At 36.4% G+C, this 16,121-nt stretch overlaps 2 protein-coding genes across 2 annotated transcripts; both read right to left on the bottom strand.

Moving 5' to 3' along the window:
* Nucleotides 1–4,375: 4,375 nt before the first annotated feature.
* LOC101299901 (transcription factor bHLH92-like) lies at nucleotides 4,376–6,024 on the bottom strand. The gene is made up of 3 exons (XM_004288393.1): nucleotides 5,666–6,024; nucleotides 5,308–5,592; nucleotides 4,376–4,532 (listed from the first exon to the last, which is right to left on the bottom strand). The coding sequence occupies exons 1-3, from the start codon at nucleotides 6,005–6,007 to the stop codon at nucleotides 4,437–4,439; spliced, it is 723 nt and encodes a 240-aa protein (XP_004288441.1). The 5' UTR covers nucleotides 6,008–6,024; the 3' UTR covers nucleotides 4,376–4,436.
* A 1,168-nt stretch (nucleotides 6,025–7,192) lies between these two features.
* LOC101292556 (abhydrolase domain-containing protein 3-like) lies at nucleotides 7,193–8,666 on the bottom strand. The gene is made up of 2 exons (XM_004289428.1): nucleotides 7,979–8,666; nucleotides 7,193–7,896 (listed from the first exon to the last, which is right to left on the bottom strand). The coding sequence occupies exons 1-2, from the start codon at nucleotides 8,664–8,666 to the stop codon at nucleotides 7,193–7,195; spliced, it is 1,392 nt and encodes a 463-aa protein (XP_004289476.1).
* Nucleotides 8,667–16,121: the final 7,455 nt, after the last annotated feature.

The raw sequence follows: 16,121 nt of genomic DNA, 5'->3' as shown, positions 1-16,121 counted from the left end.
TTTTTTTTTTTTTTTAAAATTCCTTACAAAGAAAGACCCTAATAATTTCAGAGATCCTTGACTGCCGTTATGCATATAAATAGAGAATCAATCATGAAATGAAAAGGAAGAAAGATGTCATTTCTAGTTCTTTTCTCTAAAATGCAATATATTTATGTATAATTTTTCAAAGAAAATAAATTTACTTATTTTCCTCTAGGGATTATTGCACTATTGTCTCATCTTAGAGGAATTCTCTTACTAGAAGAGCACCCTATTCAGATCAAACTTATTTTGGATCAAACTTATTTTGACAATTTATTGCGTTAAATAATCCTTATTGTTTGAAGTCAACATTTGTTTAGTCATTGTGGTCTCATTTTAATCTGAATGATCTTTGAAGTCACCATATAGTCATTCTGTCCATTTTCACCGTTATACTGCTAACATAGTTGTCACGTCATTTGCCTAGTCAGAACTAAAATTTGTTAATTGACCTATATACCCTGGCAACATTTCCCTCTCATCCTCATCATCAAAAAGGACCCAGCCAACCTCCTTTCTCTCCCTCTAAAGTCACAATCACCATAAATATTTCATCCACATTCCAAATATTCAACCCCAATTCCAATCCTCCCAAGACCCGATTTCGAATTCTCACTCCCTCCTCACCATGATAAAAACCCATCCATGTCTTCTCCTCCTCCTCCCCCGAAACTTAGCTCCCTCATTTTTCCTTTGACACCCTCGCCCCATCCACTGACCTCGAGGACACCAAAGTTCCCATCCTCTCGACTTACCCAACACTAACGGAAACGCCACCAACAAGGAGTTCGGTGGAAATTTGTGGTGGATTTCGGAAATGGAGTAGAGTCCAGAACACAATGAGGGAGGAGTTGAAGGAAGAGAGCTTGGAGAAGCAATGATGTCTCAGAAGGAATTTGCAAATCAAGAAGAGGAGATGTGGGTTTTCGAAATTTAGGGATTAAGGTGGGATTATGGTCCAAAAGGGATGTAATATCAGACAAGGGCATATATGTCTGTTCACATAATTTTCGGCTGATTTGGGATTGACGTGGTAATTTTTAACGGCTTTGTCAATAATGTAACAGAGAAAATTGATGGAATGCTTATTTTGAAGAAAAATCGTGACTTTAAGGATCATTCATATTAAAATGAAACTAAAAGGTTTGAACATGTGTCGATTTCAAACCACAAAAACTAAACTAATCTCAATTCATATATGAAAGTCGTAAGTGACAATTTCAAAAAAAAAAAAAAATTGTCAAGACCCACCCCGAATTTCACCCTGAAACCCGAGGTAAGTCCTGAGGAGTCCACTTCCAAGGAAAATTTACCAAAAACTCGGTATAATCTACCTTGAAAATGGACAACCCTTACCTGAAAAATTTCAGATACACTTCTATAATAAACCATCCAACCTCAACTCTTGGAGCCTTCATGCTCCCCAAGTTCATAACATCTCCCATAATACAACTAGCCTTAATCAACTATTAACTATCTCAAATGGTTATCAGAACATATCTATAATGAAATAAAAACAATGAATAAAGAATAAGCGGAAGCAGTCTCTGACTATGCCTCGACTCCATGTACGCTCGATCTCATTTAAACTTGGCCTGCAAACTAGGCCCAGGGGAAACTAATTTGAACAAAAAAATAAATTAAATAACTTAACAGGAACATAATTTATATATTTTCCCATGTTTCAACTTTAAAACTTGGTTGCACGCAACTTTGAATGTCCTTAAAACTTTAAATCCAAATTCACTTAATAATGGATAAACCAGCCCCACTGGTTAAATAAAACAGAAATCTTAAAATAAGGGATAAACCAGCCCCGCTGGTTAATCAATTATATAACTGAAAAAAATAAATAAGGAGAAGAGTTATCACCATGAAAAAGGAGCCTCCAAGGCTCGGGTCGATGCCTCACAGACTATAATAGCGTCCCACGCTAAGCGCTCAACTCACATATAATGAGGACCGCTAATAAGTCTATAATAGCGTCCCACGCTAAGCGCTCAACTCACATATGATGAAGACCGCTAATAAGGCTAACTAACTAATAAATACAAATACTGATCGGTTACCTCCCAGGCTATAATAGCATCCCACGCTAAGCACTCTACTCACCTATGGTGAGAACCACTAATAATGGTTAGCTAGCAATAATCAATATAAGCGACCCTATACTATGGTGACTAAAAACATACGAAATCACTTAAATCCATTAAACTTCCCCAATATCATAGGAATGGTATGGTTCCCAACCGTACTTGAAAGTCATCATAAGAAATTATATTAAAACTCAATGACGTGTCTCACACGTCAAAATATTCTCAAATTTATAAATATAAGCGAGATTTCAATATCAAATATAAATCATAAATAATAATATCTCCACTCGAAAATACTCGCTAAAATATTCTCCAAGTCAAAATCATTATGCCTCAAATAAACAATTAAATTATGATGGAGAACTACCGAAAATCTCATTTTCGGTAATCATTAATAAATCTCAAAGTCATCAAAATAAAACCGATAATATTTAAATCCGAAATCATAAAGAATATCAAAACTCAAATACCAACTTTATAACCCAAGCTCAAATCCATAAATCATGATCAACACTTAATCAATGCTTCAAACTCAATAAATTCAAGACCATAACATAAACCGAAATTTTAATATAAGCTTGGTAAATAAAGTAATAAATTATAAAATCTTGCATACTTATTTATTAAAATCAAAGTGTCCACTCACTGTATACGGCTATGCCTGCCGTCGATCTGAGGTCTCCCGACACGATCCTCCTCACGTCCTAAACAATAAATAATATTAAGTCTCCCGACTAGATTAAAGCTTAAATAAATATTCCAAAAATAAAAGGAAGTCTAAAAATTCTCCTCCCTTGCCCAATTTCTCTAATTTTAATCTAATATGGCTCACATTTCACCACACTTACTGATAGCCAAAAATTAATCTTCTTAGAGTTTAAAACCTGCTAAACCAACTGCCAAAATTCTAATCTAATAACTGCCACAATCCTTAACCATTGAAAAATCCCAAACCTTATCAAAACTCCTCCAAAAATCCCAAACTTTACTTCATTAAACTTCTCTCATGAAAATAAACTCAAAAACATGAAAAACTACCCCTAAGGGGCGGCTCCACTTGCAGCGGCGGCCGGGAGTCGTATTCTGGCGACGTCAAATGCTTCCCAAATTTTAACACAACAATCCTCTGAACCCGCACAACAACTTCCTTAACTAGCACAAAATCCAATTATAAGCCTAGCTAGGGTAATCGAACCAAAATAGTGGAATAGCCCTAGAACTTCAATTATACATTACTCCATAACAGGATCGAATTGAACCGATTCCTTTTGAGGGATTACTGACCTTGATGAGAGCTACAAGATGAGCCAAGAATCACCGGCTATGGTGGCTGGAGGAAGGAGCTCCGGCGAGAAGACAGTCGGCGTCTCCGGTGGGATTTCTCTTGATCAGCGGCGTTATGGCGGCTCTCACCGGTCCAGGGAGGGAGCTGGGTCGATGGCCGACCGTTTGGGACCGGTACGGCCGTCTATGGTGGCCGAAAGGCGGCAGACTGAGGCTGGGTCTCCGACGGGTCTGGAAGCTTCAGGAGAAAAGAGAAAGAAGGAAGAGGGAGAGAGAGAGAGAGAGAGTGTGTGGGTGGGTGTTGGGCTTCTCCACACCTACCGGTCCAACTTAAACACCAACCAAAAATAAAACCTACTAAATTTTACCCCTTTTTTACCAACTCAAAATTTACTCTTTTAGTTGATAACTTTTTCATGCTAACACCGATTTTAACGTATAGCATGTCTATGAACTCGTAATAACATCCACTATAACTTCCTTAAAGAAATTTTCCCAAAATAATTTTCTTACAAAATGTCAACTCTAGGGTCTTTAATGGTAAACGGTTACTCAACACGGTAAAATATCAAAGTAATACCAAAAGTAAATAACCGTAAAACAACTTAAAAACCGGGGTGTGACAAAAATACTAGCCAAGAAGAAAATCCTTATCTATCAGGCCGGCATGTATTAATCCCATTTTCACTTTTTTATTTTGACAAATCCTATTTTCACTTGATTCCAAATTCATACATCTAAAACCGAACACGGGTAGAACTTTTAAGAATTTGTTGCACATTTTTTTTGTGCTGAATTCGAGAATATTTAATAACAGGTATGTGAAGCATGAACATATGTAGTTTATACTAGTCAAGTCAATCGTGACATTAATATGCTTGAAAATCGTCAAGCCTATGTGAAACAAATTAATTGACCCATTAATTTTCCACATGTCAAATATACAGGTTCACCCATTAAAAATGCTTGTACAACTCCAAAATATTCAAAATGGTTCCAATGAAGCTGCCTAGAACAACATCCTCTCCCCTTTTACCTTCCAGGTAAATGAGGAAATGAAGATAGAAGTTTCCTCTCAACTTCATGCAGTGTCTCTTGCATTGCAGCTTCTACCACTGCGCCTCCGATCTGTCAACAATGAAAGAGAGTTTTAGTATTCTATATTCTCTATAAAGCGAAGGACCTAGTTGTTGGTGTACTGCTTCGTCTGGGTTTCATTCAATTGGGATTAAGACTTGTTCTCTTACTGGGGATTAGTATATGTCCAATCCATGCACACACCAGTTGGCCAACTGGGGATCAGTATTGTTTGAAAACGTGGTTGTCATTCTTGGCCAAGACATATATAAATATTATGGTCCATCCCAAATAAACCAAGGAAGTACATAGCATTTGAAATTTTTTAGGAATTTTGGTTTATTTTCGATCGGGTTGATTTAGGCTGATATCTTCGATTGTTTAGATTTTGAGTTTTTAACTACTAGTTAAATTTGACCTAATCCTCCCTTAAACTGTTTGTTCATTTGTGGAGAATTCAATAGATACAAATGAACAAACAGTTTAAAACCACTAGGATAATTAATTAACTCTCTGATAATTGAGACTCGGTGGTGAAATGTAAGAAATAGAAACTTAAAGGATATATAAGTATGCAAGCAAAATATTAATTGGTCTAAACTTAGATTCATTATACAGAAGTACTGATTTTCCATTTCACATGTGTTATTTGTTCTCATATAGTCATATATGCTCCCTTCGTTTTGTTGTAGCATGCACTACGCAAAGAAGTGAAAGAACAATAAACCAAGAAAACAAAAACAGAATGTGTGAATTAAGCTAGTATCTATCAAAATGGGTTGTGCTTGTGCGTATGTACGTATGTAGAGGGAGAAAGAGATGAGACCTTGGATTCAATTTCCACTTCTGCAGAAAACTCATAGGGAGAGAAACTGGATTGAATATTTCTGGTCTTCAATCCCAAACTTTTCAAGCACTTAAGAACCTCCATCATAGAATCAACTCCAGAAGTAGGATTGGCTACCCTCAGTCTAATTCTGCTCCACTTCACCAATCTCTGGTTGCACAAAATCGATTCAAGCTCCATGTTTCGCTTTCTCAGCTCGTCCTTTTGTCTCTCCAGCTGCTCAATTGTCGTGGTCGCTACTTGCACAATCCAGTTCTTATCACTCTGCAAAACAATAATAATAACTGAGTTGCATGTCGAAACTCTATCATTCCTTGATGAAATTGCTTATACATACCTTGGTTCCATTCGGCAGCAGAGAATGCAAGGCAAAATAGCCCTGCTTCTGCTTCTCCCTCCTCATTCGCTCATTGATCATGTGGCGAAAACCCTTTTCCTTGCCGTGCTCCTTCTCTCCAGCATCGGTCTTAGCCGTAGAAGAAGGACAACTGTTCCTCAAGAACTGCACCATTCTCTTGCTCACGTTCATGGAATTAGACCCAGGATAAGGAGGCTTATTGCCTAACCGAGGAGCACGTTGATCACTGTAAGGCACAAAGGCACTTGGATTCATGAGTACTGGAGGATTCTCATAACATAAGAAATCACCCTCCAATGCTTCACGAATAAACTGGTCCATCTTCTTGTTCTTGGCTCTCTGTGTTGTGCGGGAACTTCAAATTTCAATTCGTGTAGTTCAGTAGTTAATGTATATATATTTAGATATAGCCGTCAGCACGTACTGGGTTTTTGCCAGATTAAAAATGCATTGAAAACGTGGTCAAATACCTTCGTTTTGGTCAAAGGGATTTCCTAGTCATCATACTCGGTGGGGATTTCTAAACCAAAGGAAGTAGTACGTTGACTCAGCAGAGGCTCCACCATGCAAGAAGCGGCTCCACCGGACTAGGTTTTGTTTAGATTCTCATGTCCATGAATCTGAGATCGACGTCTTTCGCTTTATTTGTGACACTTGATTGAGAAGTCCATCTTATTTTCAGTAGCTGCATCAGTTTCAACAAAATGCATGTTGTCAATTTTTTTGCTTTCCCAACAAATTGTTCAGTTTCATTTTGTTTGCTTGATATATTACGTTAATAATTAACAAGCGAAAGTTCTTATACGCATTAATGTCCAAGTGAATCCAGTGAGTAATATGTAGGATCTGATACAGTTATTCACGTATCATTATTATACATATATAGTTATATATTAACGACGTTACTAAAATTGAAACCAAAAAAATGGTCAAAGTACACGTGATTCCAACACAGGAGGTGATGACTTGAGGTTGAATAAGTGGTTCTTTTATTATAGATGCTTAATTTGATCGGATCAAAAATAAAAAGCATAGAAAAGAATTGAGGATCTCCGGTCTTCATTCTATCTTCGCAACTCCAATTTCCATGACTTGCACATTAGAAATGCAAATATACATTTATGCGTCGAATCCGCACTGATCTCAGTTATCAATACTAACAACTAATAATAGATATGCAATGGGAGGGTATAGAATGTCTAATATTGTCAATCAACTAAATGATTTTTGAAGGCAAACCACCTCGTTAATATATCGTTATATACACAAGCAACACATGGTAACATTTGGAAGACATTGAGCGTGAGAACGATTGATTTACTGATGGAAATTAGTTCATAACATCTGTTTTGATTAGCTGACAGCTGAGAATAACATTATTGGAGTACAATAACATTATTGGAGCCACATGTATACAACATTGTTATTTATTATCCTATCAAATTAGGTTAAAAGTCCAGAATTTCTCTCCCCCTGCTTTGATTGACCAATGAAACTTTCATCAACTTAGGCCAAAAATCCCCATTTCCTAAACCCTGCTTTAACCAATGCAACCAGCTTCACTAATGCAACCACCTTCACTAATGCAACCATCAAATTAGGCGATGAATGATCATGATCAAGCGTAGAGTCCAATGTAGATTCTGCCCCTAAATCCTTTTGCTTATGCTTAAACTCACTACAATTCAGAACACTAAAGAACTCATCCACTGCTCTCACCCACCAAATCCCTGAAGCAGTAATACGTTCAAAGTAAGCCAAGTGACTCCCATGCGTTGTTGTAGCCAACACAACATTCACATTTTCTCTACACTCGTCCCATGGAATGGCTTCTGCGGTACAAAGTGGATCATCCAAAGCGTTGATGCAAAGCAGTGGCACAGAAACGTTACATACGTAAATGGCACTACTATTGCGCCTGTAAAATGCATCCACAGTCTCAAACTTACCCACATCGCATGTCTTGTGGTAATGCCTAATACTATGCATCTTGCCTTCCCAATCAGAGAGGCGGGAATAGGAATGTCTGTGTTGTTCTGAATACCATTGAAGGCCAAGCGTTAGAGCTTTATCGTATAACCTTTGCAGAAGAGTGCGTCTTATGAATCTATCACCAACAAGAAAATCCCAAGGACAACAAATGGCTGCAGCACCAGAAACGGGAACATTTTCTCCATCTTCCCCTAGATACTTGACCAATATGTTGGCACCTATCATCACATGTATGTTAAACAAAACATTACATGATAAAACTGAAGTGAATATGAAAAATATCAAAAGAAAAGTAATTACCTATGCTTGTTCCGACTATGAACAATGGAGCGTTAGGATGTCTATGATGAAGATGATTAGTGACTTCACGTACATCATTAGTCCATCCACAAGTGTAAATGAAGTCTGAAGTGATTGGAACTCCACCAAGTCCTCTGTGGTTGCTAACAACTACATTCCAGCCCAACAACTTAGATGTGTTGCAGGTAAGGTGTCTAATGTAAGAAGAGTTAGAATCACTGGTTAGTCCTGGAAGCACCATTAAAATTGGAGACGCATCATCTCTAGGCATAGAGTTTACTACCCAATCCAAAGCTATAGTACCACCATCGGCTAGACAAAATAGTTCTCTTTGGTAGGTGACATCCGGTGGGTTCCCTAAGAAAGTTAGAAAGAAATTCTGCAAATGAGGACTTGCAAGCCACGATGTAGCCAAGTATCGGGAGTGGAGTACCCGGCACTTGGAGACTACATTATGGTAGATATGGGAGTTGGAGTTGTAGGTCAAGGTTACAGGACAACCTTTAAATCCGGCGAACACGTCTTGGAAGAAATGGAAGTCCAAGTGGTAGTAGAGAAACACAAAGCAAATGAAGAGAAAGATTACCAAGTAGTGCCAAAGTGGTATGAAAGTGAAAGCGTCAAGCAAAAGGCTGTAAGGGTTAATGGGAGAAGGTTCTTGGAGGCTTAATTCTATAGATTGATTCATGTTTTGGTAGTATGGAAAATTCGTTGAATTAATTCTATGGCTATTTAAGGATAAAAGTCTATAACCCAAACCCTTTTCATATTCGAGATTGATGCCCTTCAAGATACTTGTTGACTGCACTAAATAATGGAGTTGGTTGTTGGTATATCGTAGTTCTAAAACTCAGTAAGTTATTGACTCGGTCCTTTTTTTCTGGTCGATACAACCTGCCAAGTGTCAACAAGTCAATACTAATCGGCACTCAGCAGTATAACTCCTGGGATTCCAATTTATCTGCAATTTCCAATATAAACTCATCGGAAAAAGCAATTTCTAATTTAAGCAGAGGGTATCACTTTGACGTTGAAGCAGTCTCTGGCTCTCTGCTCACTGAGCTACAGGTCCAGGTATTGCTCAATTGTTTTGCAACCCCTCATCTTCATATCTTTGCTTGTCTTTCTTGATTGTTTGGTTTGGGCTGTTATTGAAATTTCATTTCTTTTTGAGTTGAGAAATTGAAATGTGTTGAGTTGAGAAATTGAAATGCGCTTCGCTTTCACATTGAATGCTGCTTGAGTTATGGGGTTTGTGTGGTTCTGTTAAATGGGCATGTCTAAGTAATCAAAGATTGATTTTGCTTCTGGAACTTAAAGGTTTTCAAGAGAATTTGAACAGGTATGTGTGGTCTAGACATAAAGACGTAAATTTGCAAGACTATGTAGGAATGTGAAACTGGGAATTATACAAGTAAAAAGCAGCAATTCAGGGGATGGTTTTTGAGTATAGTTAGCACTAGATTTTGTGAGGCCTAGCTTTATTGTGTTTACTGATCACTGTTAGTTTTGCCGGAGTTCGGCCAATGTGTACTAGTTTGTTTGTTTGTTTACCTGCTGTTTACGTGTTTTCATATACTTTCATGAACTTTGGGCATCGAACTGTTCTGATACTTCTGGAGTTCTGGTTATGTATGCCTTTGACCCTCGTCTTAAACAGAAGTAGAAAGATTTTTATGCCAACTTCAAAATCAAGGGAATTGTGGGAACGTTTGTAAAGTGAACTGTGTCCTTCATAACTATTGCTTGTAGAAAGGCTTCAGTGGCTTCAGTAGATTAGTGTGGTTATCTCTATTGTCGACTTTCAGCTGGTTGTTGCTTGAAATTATATCCTTTATAGCACAATATCGTTTCGGCTCATCAATCCTGTGGAGAACACATTGACTTCCATATGAAAGATTTGTAACGTTAGACTTGGAAGAACACTGTTTAAGAAGAATTTAGGGGTGAAAAGCAATGTACATTTAGTTTCTGTCTCATTCTTTTGCTATGACAGGTTGAAACACACCGAAAGAAAAATGAATTCTTCAGCTTCATTGTCTCAAATTCTTGAAAAGTTTTGCTTCTGTAGACCAAGTTCCTTTCAAGTATGATTAAACTCCTTTGCAAGAGTTCCAAGTAAAATGACTGTAATTCTTGGATAATGGTTTGTTTTGTGATGTTTGTTACTGGAGTCATAACAAGTTATGAGTGATGCAGTTTTATGTATAGCTAATTAGTGTATGGTCATTGCTCCCTACTACATAGACACGTGTTAGAAATACTATATAACATATAAGAAATGATGATCTCCAGGAGATACGGAGGCTTAGAAATTGATGATATTATAAAGACCACACAAGATATATGGCCTTGTTGTTGCCAGAATTTGGTTTGGTAACTACTAGTATCAGACTATCAGTCTTAACGTTGACCCTAAGTCTGTATTTATCAGGTCAAACAGATTCCAGCAACTACAACTGTAAGACTTGTAGAGATGTTGAATACGACTTCAAGCGGTAACTTTTGAGTCTCACGAGTACAAATGTCTGTTAAGCACTACATGATCTGGGGATCATTGATCACTAGAGAACTATTATTCCTACTTCCTTGTTATTTGATGAGTTAATCATCCTTACTAATTATTGAACACTGTTGATGGACTGATATCGAGTAGATGTAGGAGGAGAAAATTGAATTTAAGGGGTGGTAAGGAAGGAGAATAATATCATCCTTCGTGATTCACTGAACAAGTAACCTTGAAATGTATTACAGTTATACTAGGCTATTAGCTGTTCATTTCAGTGATTTATCAATCTTTGCTGGGTAAGTAGCTCATTATATACCTTTTGTAGAGGAAATCCCAAACTCTGGTGACGTGTTGTATCGTTCTTTAAAGGTACGTAGCTAGAACCAAAACATCGATCAAAATACATAGAATACCATCACACAAATGTATATGAACTTTTATTAATTTCCATAACTCTTGGAATGTTAAAGATACATAATTAGAACCAGTACATCATCAAAATACATTGTAATTGAATGAAACTTAAAATTTATTTCCCACTCAAACACCAAATCACATGATCTAGTCCTTCATTGCTAAGGGCTAGGAGTATAGTATTGCATAATGGTAAACGCGGTCTGCAGTAAGGTGGGAACTATCTGCAGAAGGACAACGCCAACAATCACAGAAAAAGCGTTCCAGGGATTAGATAACCAAATCAATTATTGCTCGTGTGCTCTCCTAGCTGGTGCTGTTTCAATGTTTTGTACCTATCATTTAGTTGCTTGCAGAGACCAGCATAGTAGATCTTCTTCTGGGGTATGTCCTTGTAAAGACTGCGGAAGAACTTGCAACCTTCTTTAGCGCTTACTCCGCTTAGCCAGTTACCTATTACCATTTCTTTACAAAGCAGTTCCAGATCTTCTTTAGATGTTATATTGTTGGAATAACCATGGTAGCATTGCTCAATAGCAATCAGGTTCCTGAATAAACATTCAGTCAACAAATCAATATTTAGCTGTGGAAGCATCACAAATCCTTTTCTACTGAAAAATCCTCTCTCTTGGAACCGTATGTCTAATATGCTTTCCCTCACCACCACTCTGAATTTAATGCCTACTTTTGAGAGACATGTTGCAGAATGCATTGCATGTTCATCTGGGTTAAAGATAGTCGCATTAATAGCATCTGCCTTCTGGACTGATCTGCTTTTGATCGGCCCTTGCAGTATGCATTTGATGTTCTTCTGGGTTGGTTACACCTTCTTTACCAGCTGCTTTAAGCGCTCTCTCTTCTATGGTCCTTAATGGAATAACTATGGAAGCTCTTACCAGATCAAGTATGTGCAGGACATCATCATCACAATGACACTTGGTTTTACTAAGATGCGTAGTATAGGTTGAGCAACTATGCTTCAGAGATGGTAGTATGCTGAAGGCTTTAAGGATGAGAATATAGAGAGAGGCTTCATGACCAGGGTATATATCAAGGGTAAGGCTATACAAACTGTGGATAACAAACTAAGGTCTAGAAGCAAAAGGTCATGGCATAGGAAATGAAACTGAAGGTCCTAGAGGGGAGTGAATAAGCCCTTTAACAACTTTTTTTCATATAAATTCGTGCTCAGAACTTTTTTTCGTATAAATTCGTTCTCAGGAATAGAAAGAGTTAAAGCTATCCTCAATAACAAATACATAGTGACAATAAATAAAAGTTGCAGTAAAATAACAATGAACACCAAGATGTTTTTTACTCACAGAAACCTTACAACCAGAGAGAAAAACTACGTGCCCCTAACTCTTGAGGGGCAAACATTTCCACTATGTAAAACTCACTTCTTACAAGATTATAGTCTAGGGATACATCAACGACTTGCTATCTTGCCTAAACTACCCACTAGTCTAGATCTATACTTTCTCTCTTATTTCTGAGAACCTCACTCCTTACAAGATTACAGTATAGGAAACAACGACTTGTTATCCTACCTAGTCCCAAACTAGTCTAAATCTACCTCTCTTGTCTTTAAGTGGCTACACATGAATGTATAAGAAGTTTCAACTCAGAACTCAGCTATCACTTAACTGATTCTTCTTGAACACTTCTCAGAAGTTTCACTCTCATAAACTCAGCTATCCTAAATTGATTCTTTCATGAACCCAGCTACCTCAACGGGATACATCAGAACTCAGCTATCCTCAGCTGCTTCTTTCATGAACACTTTTAGGGTTGCTGCACTACCAACTGATCTCATGGTATACAGAATGCAATGAGTTTATGAGAAAAGGTTTTGTTCAGCTCTAAGGTTTATATTCACAAGAGGAAGACTTAAAGACTAATGAATAATGCAAAGGAAAACCAAAACCCAATAATGCAAATGTAAAAAGTACATTTTGACAACCATTGAGCAAAAACAGCCTTGCTCAATATATATAGGCTGATGGAGTGCTCTAACAAGAGAGAGACACAAGCCAAAGAGGTGCCACAAGAGGGCAGGCACGAGGGCCAAAGCAAGGAAGAAGTTTTGGACTTTTGTCCTTGGCCAAACTTTGAAAGGGAGAGGACATATACAGCTGTCCTAGGCCAAAAAAGAAACAAACAAAACTATCCTAAACAATGTTTGATTTAAAAGTAAGAAACAAAAGGTTTTGCAAACTTTTTCTCAAAAGCATAATATCACATTGGTTTAGCAAATCACTTTATCAAACAAAGACAACAGCTATATTGGTTTGTGTATTACAAACACAGCTGTAGCCTTAGAGCTCTAAACCATAAGTCACGGGTTGAGACAAAAGCATCAAACCCAAAACTAAATTGAGCACAAAGGCAAGACCTTTAAATATTCTAGTTGTAAATTTGAAATTCAAATTAGGATCTCCCCCAGACATAAAATTAATGCCACAAGGGTAAAGAAACTTAAATGTAAGACAACAGAAAAAAAGATTAAAAGCTGAAAACCCAGATTTTTAGGATGGCAAGTGATACTGCTATCCTCTGTGAAAAACCATGAAATGCACATGCATGATTTTACCTGAGTTCCATGAGATCATGTTGGTTCTTCTACTTCTTCAACTTGTTCTTCAGATGTGCAAGACCAATCTCTCAATTGTTTTAGGCTTCATAGGTTGTATTTTGTTCTATATAAGGATTCCCAACAACCTTATACCTTCAGAAACATGCAATCCATGCTGAATATCAAAGGCCCTGAGTTTCGGATTGTTACACTTCCGAAATAGTTAAACTAGGAAGCAACCATCAACTATCATCATCTTGATGAAGTCAGGGGACGAAATATGATCAAACGGTTCTGCATAGACATTACGAGCTCGTTCCTCAAACCCCATAGTGCCTCCATGGTTTTGTTTCTGTAAGCTTTGTAACCTTTGCCATAAGTTCGTCGAGAGTTATATTGTGCATGGTATAGAGAAGTTCATTTAAATATGCCTCTTTAGTTCGTTCCATGAGTGGAAATTTATTCTAAATGCCTTCCTTGCCTCCCTTTTTTTCAGAATGAAAAAGGTCCAATCGAGACAACATAAGGTGTATATGCGTCTGACTTTTGCTTCCGCAACACCTCAGGAACTTTGAAGATGCATTTCTTGCAGTGCTTGTCCACGTCTATGATGATATGATCTCTACCACTGTTATTGTATCCAGCCATGACTGCTATATTTATATGTATGAATAAGGATCCTATGAATAATCTCATTTGGAAAATGATTCTTGGCCTTAACAAGGCCTAAGATTTGTGGTCTTAATCTTAGGTGGCATAACACATCACCAATTAAAAAGATTATGTCATGTCGTTCTTAAGCAAAAATACAATCTTATCTTTCTAGATCTAATGGCTCTAGATTATTTTGTCTTTTTATTAAGAGAAAAAATTTGATTTTTGTTTTTCTTTAATAATTAAAAATATATATTTCTAACATTTTCTTTCTCTTTTATTTTTCATCACTATCATGCTTAGATTGAACGTAAATATAGTGTGAAAATATATATATATTTATGAGAATATACTTATTTAAAAACACGAATTCTTATGAAATATATATATATATATATAATTTATCCAAGAAAAAACAATTTCGTCGAGGAGAAAAAATTCAGTGACATTCATGCATGATGCATCCTCAATAGTTTGCACAAATTCTTATGAAACACACACACACACACGTAATCATTCAAAAGAAATTCGATAGAGATTTTTCTATTTTTTATTTTCAAAATTCTTAACAGAATTTGGTTTATATATAGATATCATAATTTTAAACTGCAAAAATAAACTATTAAAATGGAACCAAATTTCGATCACAAAGATAGAAGGAAATTTTAATAAATTTGATTTATGGTATAAAAGCCTAATTTAGTATGATTATTAACTTGGTCATTATTATTAATAAATTAATTAAACTTGGTAGATACACATCCATATTAAAAAGGTAAGAAAATATTTCATATTAGTATGTAGCATCCATTAATTATTAAGGTTAAGTTTTTTTTTTTTTTACCTAAGAAAGAAATGACATAATTTATTAAATTGATGATGTGTCTATGTGACATAACATGCCATATAAGATTAATGTCATAAATCTTAGGTCTTATTAAGGCCCTCTAGCACTACCTTTAATAGAATTATTGTAATAAAACGAAGCATATAATGGCATGGACATGTAAACTAGCTATGAAAAGGAAAAACATAAATATCGTACCTGAGACAAAAATTGGTAATTGATCAAAAGTCAGAAGAGAAAATTATTTCAGCAAACTGAAATGGATCGAAATAGTCTGGAAAAATATAACGGGTACAGGAAATTGTTTCGAGTACTTCTCGTTGGTTTGTGGGGAGTAATTAATAAAGTCCTCGTGTATATATAGCGTGTTGCAGACTTGCAGATCAAGTTGATTAGCTTACTCAAGTCCTCTTGTAATTATTTCTTTAAGTCTTTTGGTTTGATAAATAATATTTTTCAATTCCATAACAACCCACAGTCTGGTACTAGACGTCTTCATCCTGATTTGGCGGGCGGCAGCCCCTGTAATATAGTTTGCTCGATCAGACGAGGACGGAGGACAATCGAGCATACTTCTATAAAATGTTCATAGTCCTACTTAATTGATTAAATTGAGTTCAAACCGATCTGAATTGTTAGCATTATACATTGACTGCTTCCAAAAGACATGCATTCTTTCGATTTGCACAATTGTCTTTGGTCTTTCTTCGTAATAAGGAATTTTCTTGGGTACCTAAATATATGTGATACCCACATTTAATTATTTACTGATATGACAACAAATTTGTTATGAATGAGGTAAATTGAGTCGTAACTTAGGTGATTTAGTTTTGTTAGGGTAATTACTCAATCTATGATATTTTACAAGTTTATGAAAAAATTATTGTTGAAATAGTAATTTAGTTCAATTTAGGGATGACAATAATCCTCAGCGGGTAGGGTACCCACGTGTATTCAACCTTAACAGAGGCGATACATAGGGATAAACTGATGACGGGTATGGGGATCTTCAGTATTCGAATTTTTGAATCGGGTACGGGATGAGTATGATATTTTGATACTCGTTCTCATTCCCACCCATTTAGGATGTAAATATTATTTTTGTAATATTTTTTAACTATGATTTTCTTAATGAATATTTATA

This window comes from Fragaria vesca, linkage group LG1, assembly GCF_000184155.1.
Source record: "Fragaria vesca subsp. vesca linkage group LG1, FraVesHawaii_1.0, whole genome shotgun sequence".
Lineage (NCBI taxonomy): Eukaryota > Viridiplantae > Streptophyta > Magnoliopsida > Rosales > Rosaceae > Fragaria > Fragaria vesca.
Note: the sequence above shows the minus strand (reverse complement) of the source record. Positions and strands in the feature narration are given on the sequence as shown.

Bases quoted from the DNA above. Each gene is read 5' to 3' on its own strand.
- LOC101299901 (XM_004288393.1), bottom strand. From the start codon at position 6,007: ATGGACCAGTTTATTCGTGAAGCATTGGAGGGTGATTTCTTATGTTAT. The intron at 5,593-5,665 runs GTATGTATAAGC...ATTGTTTTGCAG, and splicing joins TGCTGCCGAATGGAACCAAG to AGTGATAAGAACTGGATTGT. The intron at 4,533-5,307 runs GTCTCATCTCTT...CATTGTTGACAG, and splicing joins AAGTGGAAATTGAATCCAAG to ATCGGAGGCGCAGTGGTAGA.
- LOC101292556 (XM_004289428.1), bottom strand. From the start codon at position 8,666: ATGAATCAATCTATAGAATTAAGCCTCCAAGAACCTTCTCCCATTAAC. The intron at 7,897-7,978 runs GTAATTACTTTT...ATGTGATGATAG, and splicing joins CATAGTCGGAACAAGCATAG to GTGCCAACATATTGGTCAAG.